Here is a 15,538-nt window from a genome sequence, read left to right as displayed (position 1 = left end):
AGCAATATAGACCAGCACACATTTAAAGCAGTACCATACTGCTTCGGTTATTCCCAAATAATCGTGGGAGCTATAGTTTGTTAAGGGTTCTGAGAACTGTTAGGTGACCCCTGTTCCCCTCACAGAGCTACCATTCCCAGAATTCACTGGGAAGAGGGACTGATTGCTGGACTATTCTGGAAACTGTACATCTTTTGAGGGGTCTCCTAGCAACTCTCAGGACCTTAAGAGACTCCACTTCCCTGAGGAGCCATGACTGTTTAAAGAGGTACAAAACCCAGTCATCAACACATATAAATCTTTGTTACTAGTAAACCAATTTGATATACAGGGATTGAGGGAGGAATGAATAAAGAACGAGAGATCTTCAACCACACAGTGGAAAACTGTTTAAAATGCTATAAAAAGGATGCCTCTGGACCTTAAATTGAGGCTCATACAACAAAAAATATTATTTCGAATATACTGGACCCCATTACGTTTGTTTTAAAAAGGACTATCTAAGGTATCTAACTGTTGGAGATGCAATAGGGATAATGCTTCTCTAAAACAGTGGTAGGCAACCTAAGGGTGCGGCCCAATTGCCGCCTCAATCCGGCCCACAGACGGTCCAGGAATCAGCATGTTTTTACATGAGTAGAATGTGTCCTTAAAAAAAATGCATCTCTGGGTTATTTGTGGGGCCTGCCTGGTGTTTTTACATGAGTAGAATGTGTCCTTTTATTTAAAATGCATCTCTGGGTTATTTGTGGAGCATAGGAATTCATTCATTTCCCCCCCCCCCAAAAAAAAATAGTCGGGCCCACCACATGGTCTGAGGGATGTGGACTGGCCCAAAGCTGAAAAAGGTTGCTGACCCCTGCTCTAAAACATATATATATATATTAGTGTCCTATATTGAAAGATTTTTGGCAGAAGGTAACTGAAACTATCAACAGAACTGTACAGAACAGCCTTACATTTACAGAGCAAAATATCCTTTTGAATTCTATGCCCAGCAGATGGAACCTCACAAAAGAACAATATGTGTGGACTCTCCGTGCCCTTACCACGGCAAAAAGACTGATACTAAAGAACTGGAAAAATAAAAATGTGGCTCCCTTCTACAATTGGATTGAAGACTTATACTGTAATAGGTTAAGATCTGGTGGAGTACAATAACAACTTTGTAAAGAAAAAAAAAGTGGTATGATACTGCTCTAAATGCACAGTGTGGATGAGGCCTGGGGCACTTCTTCCAAATGGTGCATGCTCCATGATGCTCCATGCACACCACTAGGGAATGCTGTTGTGCGTACAGAGAAAGGAGCAGCTACTTCCCTGGTACAAGTTTGATACAGGAAAACCGCTAGCTAACAATGCTGGGTGTTTTTTTAAAACACAGCATGTGTTTTGGGTGTTTCACATAATGGGATAAGGTATCGGTAATCCTTTACAGCTCTAACATGACAAGAGCCAGACTTGAGTCTTGGGGACAAAGACAAGGTCACCACAAACACATGAGAAAGAGGGATGGCTCTGTGGCACCTTTTGCAGACAAACATGTTTATCACAGCTTTCGAGGACCCGAGTGATCTTCATCATATGCATGGAGACAAGACTCTGGTCCATGAAAACTCCACGATAAATTTGCTTGAGCCTTTCAGAAAAGGACCCACAAGACTTGCTCTTTTTCTGTGACAGATTAACACGGTTACTCCTCTGGAAGAAGTGGGGTAATCACAAAAGCACCATCCCAGCTGTAATATTAGGCTGCCGCATAGTCCCAATGAAGGCTGGGCCCACAGTGGGTGCATTTTAGATGCCAAGAAGCTGGGGCAGAGGCTCGCTCAGCATTACCCTGAAGGAAGAATCTGGGAGAAGCAGAAAGACCGACAGAAACTGACCCTGAAGAATGGCTGCTTCTTCACGTCCTCAGCATCTCGCTCACTAGAGCCCAAGCGACGTTCTGGGTTTCGCCGCAACAGCTGAGTGGAGAGAGAAAGAGAGATCATCAGCACCAGGCTTCCCTGTGAACAAGCTGCTGCTAACCTATTCCTACCCTCCGCAGTCACTCCCAAAGCCTGGGGCGACGGAGAAAAGTGTGCTCTATTTGGCTCATGCTTGGCCCATACTCAGGCCTGGGGTGGGTTGAAAGAATTTACAAAAGGATGGTGCTCCACTGTGCTCAAGGCCCCCAACCCCCCCCCCCGTTCTCTACAGCCTACGCTACCTTAAGTAGGAACCACTCCCACCACCAACCCTATTTGATTCTGGCAAGCCTCCACCCCAGACTGGGGGGAAAGCCCCTAGACTCACCCGGCGCATGATGCCGATGGCCTCCGTGGACAGGAAACGGGGGTAGCGCACCTCGTCATTGACGATGCTGTCAAATACTTCCTCTTCGTCATCTCCAGGGAATGGGGACTACAAAGCCAACCGAGGCAGGATAAGTGGATGAAGGGCATCATTGATGATCTGGTCCTCTAGGCATCCCTTAGGATGAACTCCAGGACACCACCCATGCCCCAGTGAGAATAAAACACCTAGGTGGCTCACATGACCTTGTATAGGAAGCTCTTCTCAAGTCAGTGCTAGCCCACAGAACTTCCAACCTTGCTCTTCGGAGAATGAGGCCTCTTTAATATCCCTCCTTGGGAACAGCTGCAGTTCAGTGGGAGAATATCTTGCTTTGCAATGGTTTAAATGCTTGACCTAGCCAGGTGGGACTTGGAGAGACTCCCGGGGAGCTATGGCAATTACTGAGCAAGATGGGCCAATGGTCATATGTCACCCAAACATCCAAGTTCTTCTGCACTCTCTCTCTCTCTCTGCAACCCCTCTGCCCCCAAACCTACACACACACACACACACACACACACACACACACCTATGCTTTATTCCCAATAATAAAATCCTGGTCTCTTGCACTCAACTCACTGTTTTCCTCAGTCAAACAGGTGGGACTCACCTCCCCTACAAGCATCTCGTAGATAAGCACCCCCAAGCCCCACCAGTCAACGGCTCTTGTGTATGATGTGTCTGTCAGCACCTCAGGAGCCAAGAACTCTGGAGTCCCGCAGAAGGTGCTGGTGCGGTCAGCATAGCCCATTCCTGGCAGAGCAAAAGAAAGTGGTTATTAGCATGTTCCCTCACCAACAGCCCTCTGCAAAGTGCCTGCCAGGAATGGACAAGCATCTGCAAACATTTGAGGGCAGGGCCGTCTTAAGCATATCAGGTGCCCTGGTGCGACGATCCCTCTGGCGCCCCCCCCGTTTCTCCCCCGTTTCTCAGCGCGGCGGGCGGGCGCAGCACGGCTGTCACAGGCGCCACCCAGCCTTGCCTTAGGGCCGGCCCTGTTTGAGGGGGACTTTGAAATAAGGGATAGATGAAGCACATTCTCCTTCAGGATTTGTTGGATTTCACATTACAGTGGAGAACTGGGCTAAGAAAGCTTAAGCAAAACAGACCAATCCTCCCCTCTGCATGCTCCCCACCATCCAGGTCTTTTTGGGATCATTGTAGATTAGTTTAGTGCCTACCAGAGCAGTTGTTTTAGTCTGGCATCATTTCTACAAGGCTGTACTTCATTTGCATTTTGATTTAGAGCAGGAGCAGTCAACATTTTTCAGGTTGAGGTGGCCAAGGGCTGCATGCCAGCATGCACACACATTCGGTCGCATGTGCACACCCGTGGAGCACATAGTGCATACAATCTCAGGGGTGGGGAGAGTAGATGAAAAGCAGCCTGCACACATCTCTGCCCACACACACAGAGAGAGTGAGTTGGGGGCACACACACACACACACCACAAAGCAGGCATGCACACATTCAGTTGAAGGGGGGACAGGCTGGCAGATCCAAATGTATATATATATCTCCTCCCCCCCCCAAAGTATACTATAAAAAGAGGAATAAATGCAGGGGCAAGGAAATAAGTGCTATTTCACTTCCTGCAGCTTGGCACCAATGAAAAGATATGCATTCTGCAGCTTCAAGCTTTGGCTGCTCTCGAGATCGATAGCAGAGATTATATCTCTTCATTAGGTGTCAGTGTGAAGCTACAGGAAGTGCCTAAGACAAAAGTTACTGAGAGCTGCAGAATCACTCTGTCTAAGGAGTTTTAGTAATGTTTAAGGACTGCAAAGACTTGAGAAATAATTAAGTGCAATAACTATGCATCCAAGCAAGGCCACAAGGTAAATCTGCAAAATTCTGGAAAAAAGTGCTTTAACAAATTCTGGAAAATCCTGAAAATGTCAAATGTCGAGCGGGGGTGGAAAACAGTCTCTGTGGCCATTAAAATATCTTACAGCCTGCAGGCTGTGGGTTCACTGTCCCCAGTTTAGAGGATCCTATGCCTACCGTGGAGGTATCCATCTCACCCCAGACAATCACCTTCTTTGCAGAGGCCGAAGTCTGCAATCTTCACAAAACCCTCTGTGTCCAGCAGTAAGTTATCCAGCTTCAGATCCCTGCAGGGCAAGAGAATTTTAGGCAGATAGAACCACTGCATTCTGCAGAAACTATTAGCCAACCTCACTGAAGGGAGCTACAGGGTTAACTGAAGTTGTACTGTAACACAGGAATCCTGTATCATATTCCACAGCTCTTTGTCTGGCAGGAGACACCACGATTATCCCACCGTGCATAGGCAGATGAACAACACCCTGCTACGCTATAACACATATCAAGCGGCATAGAGCAAAAAGACAATACGGAAGAGTGTAGAAGGGACTCTGGGAGGGGAGGAATTTACCAGGATGGCGGCCCACATGGCGTTACCTACCTGTATACAATTTTGTGGTCGTGAAGAAATTGCAACCCCAGCACAACGCAAGCAGCATAAAACCTACAGAGGGCAAGAGAAGGAGAGACCATGACCAGCCCTTCTCTGGTTAGTCAGCAATGACTAACAAACTGCATGAAGGCTTCAAGAAGAAACGTGTGCAGTAACAGGCAAAGTAAATAGGGCTGTAAAGCCAGACTCGCCACCCACTGCATCTCTGCCTAATCGGCTCTCAGTGTGCTGGCAAGAGAGCAAGTGACCCCAAAACAACAATGGGCAAGATGCTTTCAGGACGTCTCTAGCCCCTTTCCATTGTCTGCCCTGTGGCTCCCTCTCCCTGCCCCATCACTCACGTGGCACGTGGCTCTGTGAATACATCCGTGTGGATGTGCATCATGAGGTCTCCGCCTGCTGTGTACTCCATGACAAAGCAGACATGCTGGGGTGTCTGGAAGCAGGCGAAGAGGTTCACTAGGAAGGGGTGTCGCGCATGGGTCACGATCTCAAAGATTCTCTTCTCGCACATCAGGCTAGTAGGGAAGGGGCGGGGGGAGAGAAACCATGTCAGGATGGGCGACAACCGCACATTGCCTGGCACTCTAAAAACAGGCTGTTGCCTTCACAGTTTCAATTTGTGCATGCCCACCTCACAGTCATGCATGCTTGTGTGTGTGTGCATCCACATGCATGCATGACTGTCTCATTGAGAAGACACAGAGCTGTGAAGGTAGAGATCTACTACATCGGAACAGTCTTCCTCCCAGCTTCCACACAATTCAATGCATACAGTACATGCATTTTACCCTTATGTATACTGGGGTGTAAGGGATGCGGGTGGCGCTGTGGTCTAAACCACAGAGCCTAGGGCTTGCCGATCAGAAGGTCGGCGGTTCAAATCCCCTCGATGGGGTGAGCTCCTGTTGTTTGGTCCCAGCTCCTGCCAACCTAGCAGTTCGAAAGCACGCCAAAAATGCAAGTAGATAAATAGGTACTGCTCCGGCGGGAAGGTAAACAGTGTTTCCGTGCGCTGCTCTGGTTCGCCAGAAGCAGCTTAATCATGCTGGCCACATGACCCAGAAGCTGTCTGCAGACAAACACCGGCTCCCTCGGTCTATAGAGCGATATGAGCACGCAACCCTAGAGTCGTCCGCGACTGAACCTAACAGTTAGGGGTACCTTTACCTTATACTGGGGTGTGGGGAGCCTTGACGCTACTGGAGGCACATATGTAGCTGGCTGGGATAAAGCATTCCCACGGAAGTGAGCAATGGACAGCTGCAGCATGGGAGTCATGGCATTTAATGGCTAGAACTGCTCCCTCCTCCCCTTTGGGGGACCTTGGGAGTTGCATAAGTCCATGGCTCCTCATGAGAAGTAATGTGCTTTTTCAACTCCTGTGTACAAATACCATTTCTCTTGCATACACACCCCTAATTTTTCTGGCCAAGGCAACTGGAACAGAGCCTAGTGTGGGGATGCAGACTCAGGTCTTATCCCAAACTAGCACTATTAAGGCATCAAAATCATATTCAAAACGCCCAGAGATGCTATGGCATAGCCCTCCAGCCCCCCTGGCACAGGCTGCTGGAACAGACTCACCTCTCCACCTCATCCCTTGCAACGATGTCACCCTTCTTCAAGGCTTTAATAGCAAATAGCTCCCCTGTGCGGTGTAATTCCGACAGCAGCACCTATGCCCAAGGGTGAACACAAGAAAGGCAGCATAGATCAGTGACTAAACTAGCACCTAACATTCCTGTGACACTGAAGAGGCAAACTAGGACATCGGAAAAGGTTCAAGAAGAAGAAGTGAGGAGCCAGGGTTCCAGACCCTAGTCACCCATTAGCAGATGGCCTTATGTCTGTCAGGATGGGGCGAAGCAGATGCAGTGGGCGGAGGAACCCTCTCTGGCCCCCAGGGGTGGGCCATCCTGTACGGACTGTGCATGTGCGGCATCCCGGACGGTTGCTGTGCAAGAGGCAGCCCGTATGGTCGCTGTGTGATTGGCGCCAGTACAGACTGTGTGTGCCCTCGGCCGCTCTACGGCTGCGGGGAGGCAGGGGCCATATTGTCACCCCCCCTCCAGAGTGGCACCCGGGGCAGACCACCCCTTCCGCCCCCCACTTCGTACGCCCCTGAGCAGATGTGCCTCTTGGAGGAATCTAAGATACCTAGAAGTATTGAGGAGGAATTACTAGAATACTCACTTTGCCAAAGTGGCCACGCCCCAGCACAGCGACAAATCGGAAGTCATCCAATGCAAGAGGCATTTTTCTCAGGTGGCTGCTGTGAGATAAAAAGAACAAGCTGGAGAAAGTTGTCCCCCCCCCCCAAACACACACACACACACACACACACACACACACACACACAAACACTGAGCTTCTCCACGCTTGGGCCTATGAATGTCAGCTCATGTGAGAATCCCGTTTCTGCAACAGGGAACTCCACAGTTTGGGCACTGTGAAAGGCGGTGGGGAAGCAAGACATATGTTATCAATGGTGTTACACTTAAAACTTCAGTGGTTTGTGAAATCTGCATGTGCACATTCCAGGCAGCACCCCTGACAACCATATATTATGTTTGCTATCTCCCAAACCGAAGTAACAGCTGGAAATAAGAGGTAAAGACATGTTGGAACCTGTGCAAGGGATGAGCCACAACTAAGCTTTCATTGCAGTATAGACTGAAGTTAGCCACTTTAGGAGGCAGGGTTAGAACACGGTAAGGAGGTGCAGTGCAATTGAAGTGTGTAAATGACATAGAAGGTGAGTAAGGACCTGGATACAGGGGGTGCATGTGGAGTGGGAGGGGGAATAATGATTGTCCCCTACCTGTAAAAAGTACCATCAGATCCTTTTGCCTCCCCTCCTGGGCCCAGCTCCACCTGGAAGGGAATCTCCTCCCCAACTTGTGAGGTCTGAAGAGAGAAGCACACAACCAAATTAGAGGCATCTGCAAATGACAGATCAAGGCAATTCACTGCTGTTCATGACAGAGGAGCAGGCAAGAAAGCAACTTCCAGAAAGACAGATGAAAGAAGGGGAAGAACACAGACACTTACCAACAAGACCTTCCCAGGAAGCTCACTGTCATCCTGGCCCACCTGCTCGATTTGAATTCTGTCCCCATCCAAGCTCAGCTTCTCAATGGCAATGTCCCTGGAGAAAAGGAAAAAATGCCACTCTGGAGAATCCCAGGCAATAAATCATGGGGCTGCAGTTGAGTAAGAAACGGAGGCAAGCAGCACCCAGATCACTGCCTCCAGGCCTCAGCATCACACTGACAGCACTCTAGGTAGCCTAGGCAAGAGCTAGACATGCAGGAGAAAAGCAAGTGCTTATGGGGGGGGGGAGCTCTGATTGCTTTGTGAACTGGGCCCTGGAAGGAAGTTGTCAAGGGGTTTAGAAACCTGCATGGCTATGGCACAGCCACAAATGAGAGCAAGCGCAATCGTGATATTCTTATAATGCTAAACAACACCCACCTGGTGTTTGTTTGCTTGGCTGTCCAGGGCAGCAAACGTGGAGGCACCCCCTGGAGACGGGGCGTCGTGGCGTCACGATGCATGACGCACGCATCAGGATGAACGGTGCATGCACAGTCTGTCCAGACTGGCACTGCTGCTCCCGCGGCAACCTTACGATCCGCTGAGCAAGCGGAAACTTGTAAGGCTGCCCCATCCGTGCTGCTTTTCACAAGCAGTAGCCTTACGAGTTGCCGCTCATAAGGTTACCGCAGGAGCAGCAGCGCCAGCCCGGCTGCCACTCGCACGCAGCAGCCCGTTATGGGCTGCCGCTAGCACATGGCAGCTGGCATGGACCGCGTATGTCCGTACGGCAGAGGGGCACCCCGCGTGGAACCCGGGGCGCCCCGCCCCATCGTTCCCCCTTGCTACGCTCCTGGTGCCCACCCGAGAATAGGGTATCTCAACATTGCCCTTTCAAACGTATCATTCCCCTCAAATTCCCTTCTTTTCTTAAAACTAGCAACAAAAGAAAAAAAGGGAGCCACAATATAAAAAGAACTTGTGTTTCCCTGTTGCACAGGCTGTTTACCCACCCAGTCTAGTGGGCACCTACCCAGAGTTGAGGCTGTGCCTGCTTTCAGAGCCAGATGTTGGGGTCATCTGCGTCGAAGGGCTGTAAGTGCCTGTGGTGTTGGCCGTGGGGATGATGCGCCGCAGGAGTCGCACCCAAGTGGCAATGTCAATGTTCATCTGGCGGGCACGCAGGAAAGCTTTCCCTTGGGGAGAAATGTCAGACCACAAGCTGCCATAAATCATGAGAGCGCTGCTGGATCAAAGCAAGCCTTCTGTTTTCAACAGGGCAGACAACCCCAGGGAAGTCCACAAGCAGCACATGAGGACTACTGCCTTCTTCCACTGCTGTTTTTAACAACTGGCATTCTGGCTCTGAACCTGGGGGCACCATAAGGCATCATCTAGTAGCAGCTGACTGCCAAATAGAGGACAAGGTAATTCCCTTTCAAAGCCACCACCATATCCTATGAAGTGCATTCCACAGGTTAACTACCGTATGCGTAATGAAGAAATCTGAATCCATCAGGTTCTCTGGGTGGCCCCAGGCTCTAGCCCAGGCTTCCTCAAACTTGGCCCTCCAGCTGTTTTGAGACTACAGTTCCCATCATCCCTGACCACTGGTCCTGCTAGCTAGGGATTATGGGAGTTGTAGGCCAAAAACATCTGGAGGGCCGAGTTTGAGGAAGCCTACTCTAGCCTGGTCTTTTCCATTTGGAATGGCTTTCCTCGTTTTATATGACCCCAACAGTTTTATTTGTCTTTATAATTGTGTATCTTATTGTTGTAACCAGTTCTGGGATCACATGGTGAAGGCTGGGAAAGAAATTTTTACAAAGAAATAGCATTAAGCCAGCAAGTCAAGAATCGTTAGTCACAAGCAATTAGTGACAACAACTGAAATGTATAAAATACTTCATTTTATAGTGAAGGTGGGTCCTCAGACCTGCCTTCATTAATGCAAGAGCTTTAACACTGGTCATGAAATGCTTCCCTCTCCCGAAAGACCTGTGGTTAATACCTTCCAAATCTAAGCATATTGTGTATGTACATAAACACAGGTATTCATGCAGAGACCAAACCCTCCATGTGATAACACAGCTGTTTTGAGAGATGGTGTAGCCTACAGGCTGAAAGTGAGCGGCGACATCTCTGGTTCAAATCTCACGTTAGCTGCAAGTTTATTATGCAGCCTTAAGAAAGCCACTATCCTCTCATCTCCAGCCCTATGCCATACAAGAGTGTCACTGTCCTCTCTTACGGGTCTGTTGTAAGGATTACTAAGATATAGCAGTGAAGCGCTTTTAACCCTTGAACTGCGCTATATATACACACACACACACACACACACACACACACATGATTAGTGTTGCCAGTATCATTCTCTTTCCCTGTAGTGCCTGTACCCATGAAGAAGGAAGACCACCCCTCATTGAGACCACATACATGTAAGTGGACATAATGCTACCAGGATGGTGTAATCAGCTTATGGAAAGAAACATAAACATGCAGTGCAGTATTAAATGACAGTTCCTAAGACTATAAGGTGATGGGGGTTTCCAACCCTTTTCTGACCTAGTTGTGCAAATGAGTTTTTTCCTGAAGTGCTGAAGGATTCCTGACTAGATCCATCCCCCTTTCCAAGTACCAGTAAGAGCAACTTGCACATTCCCTCTTAAATAACATGTCATATCAAACTTCCACCCCTGACAATACCCCACAAGGAACTCTGATCGCACCTAAAGGTAAAGGGTAAAGGGACCCCTGACCGTTAGGTCCAGTCATGACTGACTCTGGGGTTGCGGCACTCATCTCGCTTTACTGGCCGAGGAAGCCGGCATACAGCTTCCAGGTCATGTGGCCAGCATGACTAAGCTGCTTCTGGCGAACCAGAGCAGCGCATGGAAATGCCGTTTACCTTCCTGCTGTAGCGGTACCTATTTATCTACTTGCACTTTGATGTGCTTTCAAACTGCTAGGTTGGCAGGAGCAGGGACCGAACAACGGGAGCTCACCCTGTCGCGGGTATTTGAACCGCTGACCTTCTGATCGGCAAGCCCTAGACTCTGTGGTTTAACCCACAGCGCCTGTCACTAAATTATGACACTGTGGGTGGAGTTCAATGTTGCACTATGGTGCACATCCTGTCAGTGCAAACGCTGCAGCTTGCCAGCCAGAATGATCTCCCACTCCTCCTTCCCCCATGCACTGTTTCGGGGGGGGGGAGAAGAGAAGAGAAACCCCACAAGTCAATTTCAAGGGGCGCCAGGGGAGAATAGGAGGGGAAGGCCACGTTGTGGAAGCCCTCACACAAGGCTTGCGCCAATAGGACTCCTTAGGTGAGCAACACAGCTTGTTTTCTTCTCACAAACTAACCCAGGGTTACCCAATGTGCTGCTGCTGGACTACATTGTGGAGGGCACAACAATGGCCACCTGTGAGCTAAGCTGTTGGGCAGAAGGATGTGTGATTCAACCAATCCTTCTGCAATGTGTGTTAAGAAAGCACCAAAGAAAACCAGGCAAGGCTAGGGTGGCGAAGATGCTGCCTGCCCTTTTGGCGTTTTCACCCAACCCTTACCTTGCTGCTTGGAGAAGATCTTCTTTTGCCGCTGGAGCTTGGGTATGCGCTCGATGACAGGGTTGAAAAAGGTAACCTGCAGCAGGGGGAAATGACATAAGCTAGTCAAGGGTGAGTTTGCACACTGGGCGATAATTTCTGCTATGAACACTACTGCAAAAAGAGCCTCAAGGCTGAGGCCATTAGGGAGGTTATAAAGCACACCCACACAGAAAGGGATAGGAGACGTCTCCACCTTGGAGCAGGAGGGAGGGGCTTAGCCTTTCTCAGCTGCAGTGCAGCCACTCCAGGGGCTGCTACGCCAGCGCTGGGTGTGGCCTTCCCACACTCCTGAACACACATATGTACACCACATACATGCAGGCAGACATAGGCGCACACACTCCATCAGGTGATCTGTGCAAATCACCACCACCACCATCATTTTGTTTGTATGCCACCTTTTCATGGTAAAAACCATGCTCAAAGTGGCTTACAACATGAAAATATTTGCAGAATTACAAACATAACAAAAGTAGTCCTAAGCAATAGATAAAACCTCATCAGAAAGTACACAACCAAACTGAACCATTTCCACATAAATCAAAGGAAGATCTAAAAATAAAGATGTGAAAAATGAATATCAATAACACAAAACCATCTAAACAAGAGCTTTCCAAACTTTCCATGTCAGTAATGCACTCTTTAGACATGCATCCTTTCGTGACACAGTAATTCAGTTTCACTAGCAGACCAGAGGTTAAACAAACCCCATTCCAGCCCCAGGAGGGGCGCGGGGAGCATTCATGTGACACACCGACACACTGCAGCCAAAACATTTGTTGTTGTTTAGTCGTGTCCGACTCTTCGTGACCCCATGGACCATAGCACGCCAGGCACTCCTGTCTTGCACTGCCTCCCGCAGTTTGGTCAAACTCATGTTCGTAGCTTCGAGAACAAAACATTAACATGTCGCTATACACAGTTTGGAAAGCTGTGATCCCAGCCCAATAATCTCTTCACCAGCCTCAGCTTCTTTCCCATCACAGTGCTGGATAGAGAAACTTAAATATTTCCCCACTGCCCAGCCCTGTCATGAGGATGAAAACAGGGACAGCCAAGCACTGTCAGAAAAATCAAAACTCCATAAGTACCAGTGTGAGCACTCATCTTAGGTATAAATGGCAACAGAAACCCACCCCCTCTCCCTCTAAAACTTCCCTATACTGCCTTAACTCCTACATATACAATGCTACCACAGAAACCCCCAGACTCTCCATGATACTGCTACTTATGTGTGGTTCAAGTTTCTTTTGTTGTTGTTGTTGTTGTTGCAGACAAAATTGTTGGGTGGTAGGAGGGCTTGGAAGGCTTGACCTGGCTAATCCCTGATCTAGATGAAGAATGAATTATATTTCTGCCATAGTGTTTAGTATACATGAAATTCCTTCTTCTTTGGGCTGAATACAGAGGTTTTCAGCTCTTCTGGTTCCTTAAGAAATGAACCCGTTTGATAGTCTTACGATTCCCTACAAAATTAGTTTTATTTAGAAATTGTTTTTCTTTACAAATAAATTCAAAGTGGCTCACAAAGTTACTAATAACATATCAAAACAAATACAATAATGGAGACAATCTGAAGATTATGAAGAACAGCACCATATAATTAAGAGCAGGTCAAAACAAGTTTAAAAGCAAGGAGCTAAAAGCATTAGACCACACTGACAGCTCACTGAAATAAAAAGGCTTTTGGCAGTGCACCGAAAACCTATAGAGAGGCAATGTCTATCTCCCAAGCTAATTCAGGGTTCACCAACACTGTTTCCAGGCTGGAATAAAAGGTTTGGAGATCATTCTTTCATCCTGTCAAAATGAGACAAAACAGAAGCTGGGGGTGTTTTGACTTCTTTTTCTCAACATGAAATCTTTGTGGGAGGAAACTATCCCACAGGAATTGAATTGGCACTGAAAGAGATAGCAGTCTGTTGATTGTCCCTGTAACGAATATTCCATATTTTAGCATCCAAATGAGATGCAATGCTTCAGAAAAAGAACAAAGCCTTTCCAGGTGGATTTCTTTGTGCATGTTCACAGTAACCGTACACTTGCTAAATGTATTTTCTCAATGTGGTGCTTTCGTTGTAGGGAAACTGCATTTTCCCAATGATCAAATCAAAGCACTTTATAGAGGGGTGGGGAACCAACATTAAAATCCATAGGCAACTTAAAGAGTCTGCTTTGGAATTCTGCAGACAATTTTAAAAATTCAGTGCATAGCTTGTGCTGGTTGCAGTCCAGAACTAGCAACGTGTAACAGCGACACCCATGTGAAGATATGATTAAATACCAAACAAGGGAAATCCCCAGAATATATATCATGGGTTTTTTCTGCCAATATAGGGAGAATGTATTGCTGCTTATTTGACACTTCCGATTTTACAAAGGGCTGCATGTTAACAGTACACTGGGCAAGTGCTTAGCCTCTATAGAAGGAATAATAATAGGCAGTATTTTGAGAATTTCCTTAATATTCACAATGATAGCAAAAATGGGGTTGTATTTCTTCTGCTGTTATCAGATAACTCTTGTGTGTTTTGGCATTTCCCATCTTATGTAAGAGTATTCTGCTAAGAAATCTGACTAGCTGGGTCTCTAGAAGTTCAGGTCCCAGTTCTGCCCAGTTTGGCTCTTTTTTATTACCTCTGCCAAGAGAATGCCCTGTGGCTCCAACTCCAGGTGGATTTCATGGCGCTGGTTGTCAAGGAAATCTTCCAGCTTCAGGTATTTCAGGGCACAGAGACTGCGGTAGTCACGCCAGTACACACCAATCTCGAGCTCTCGTGCCTGAGAGGAAGGGAAACAACTCATTTTTTAAAAAAAAGGCAGCAGCTTATTGGTTTTGACTCTACATTGTACCCACAAGTGCCATACCGAGGCTCAATCAAAACTGACACTGGGGGACAACACACCTTCACCATATTTCTCTGTATGAAGCACAGAGTTCAGCAATACGACACAAAAGGTGCCAGAGCTAGCAAGTATACTGCTTGATGGGACGCGGGTGGTGCCGTGGTCTAAACCACAGAGCCTAGGGCTTGCCAATCAGAAGGTCCACGGTTCGAATCCCTGTGACGGGGTGAGCTCCCATTGCTTGGTCCCAGCTCCTGCCAACCTAGCAGTTCGAAAGCACGTCAAAGTGCAAGTAGATAAATAGGTACCACTACAGCAGGAAGGTAAACGGCATTTCCGTGTGCTGCTCTGGTTCGCCAGAAGCGGCTTTGTCATGCTGGCCACATGACCTGGAAGCTGTATGCTGGCTCCCTCGGCCAATAACGCGAGATGAGTGCCACAACCCCAGAGTCGGTCACGACTGGACCTAATGGCCAGGGGTCCCTTTACCTTTATACTGCTTGATGAGTAAAAAGAGCAAAATATATTACTGACTCATGCTATGTCCTTGGGATGCACAAATGAATAAAATTCCTCTTTTGTATCACTGTAGGAGTCCTGATAAACTCTCTCCTTCCTCCACAAAGTTATAATTTGACATTGGGAGTGTTATTTGAGAAGAGGGGGCCAGCAGCAAGTTAAGTGGGTATGATTGTGATTGCCACCCTCCATTCCTTTCCCAAAAGGATAGCAAACGCAGGGGCCTTTTTTCCATTATAAAACTGGTGAGCCCGTGACCCAACCAGGAGCATCATGGAAGGATGCATCTTTCCACATACCCTCTCCAGCTCCACTGCAAAAGTCTGGTTCCAGGCTTGTAGGCCGCTGGGTTTCCAGGCCGTCTGGCCGACAACTATGTTATCCAGCTTCAGCACAGCACTCACCTCATCTGCAAGAGGAAGAGTACCAATAAGCTGGAAAAGCGAAGGACAGCAAGAAAGGGAAACGAATTCAGAAAGTGTTAACTCTTAAAAAGTAAAGCAGGAAACGGGGTGTGTGTCCCAACACTCAGCATGTCAGGTACCAGGAAAAGGACAGCATACTGTTGACATTCTTCAGCAGAAGATGGCAGAGCGAAGAAAATCTCTTAAATTAGAGATGAATGAGAAAGAACAGAGTAGAAGGATTCCACCTGATGCTGACTGAACCACCGAGAGAAAGATTGGGGCCACAGACCCCCACGTAGGACTAGTTGTGCTAGAAGGTCTTCCTTCTTCCAG

At 47.9% G+C, this 15,538-nt stretch overlaps 1 protein-coding gene across 6 annotated transcripts in view; it reads right to left on the bottom strand.

Annotated features, from left to right (window-relative positions):
* Nucleotides 1-15,538, bottom strand: part of PKN1 (protein kinase N1) — a 64,476-nt gene that overhangs the window by 6,069 nt on the left and 42,869 nt on the right. For 4 of the 6 annotated variants that reach the window (XM_035104818.3, XM_088661692.1, XM_035104815.3 and 1 more), the window contains exons 8-21: nt 15,098-15,207; nt 14,070-14,213; nt 11,391-11,466; nt 8,854-9,016; nt 7,836-7,932; nt 7,606-7,691; nt 6,978-7,056; nt 6,369-6,460; nt 5,123-5,299; nt 4,770-4,832; nt 4,379-4,455; nt 2,951-3,093; nt 2,299-2,406; nt 1,887-1,967 (exon numbers count right to left, since the gene is read on the bottom strand). In XM_035104818.3, the coding sequence (XP_034960709.1) occupies nt 1,887-1,967; nt 2,299-2,406; nt 2,951-3,093; nt 4,379-4,455; nt 4,770-4,832; nt 5,123-5,299; nt 6,369-6,460; nt 6,978-7,056; nt 7,606-7,691; nt 7,836-7,932; nt 8,854-9,016; nt 11,391-11,466; nt 14,070-14,213; nt 15,098-15,207 (1,496 nt within the window). The remainder of the gene's footprint in view (nt 1-1,886; nt 1,968-2,298; nt 2,407-2,950; nt 3,094-4,378; nt 4,456-4,769; nt 4,833-5,122; nt 5,300-6,368; nt 6,461-6,977; nt 7,057-7,605; nt 7,692-7,835; nt 7,933-8,853; nt 9,017-11,390; nt 11,467-14,069; nt 14,214-15,097; nt 15,208-15,538) is intronic. The other 2 variants (XM_088661691.1, XM_035104817.3) reach the window with 1 other exon arrangement.

This window comes from Zootoca vivipara, chromosome 2 (genome assembly GCF_965207765.1).
Source record: "Zootoca vivipara chromosome 2, rZooViv2.hap1.1, whole genome shotgun sequence".
NCBI classification, from domain to species: domain Eukaryota; kingdom Metazoa; phylum Chordata; class Lepidosauria; order Squamata; family Lacertidae; genus Zootoca; species Zootoca vivipara.
This window is presented reverse-complemented; position numbering and strand designations above follow the sequence as displayed.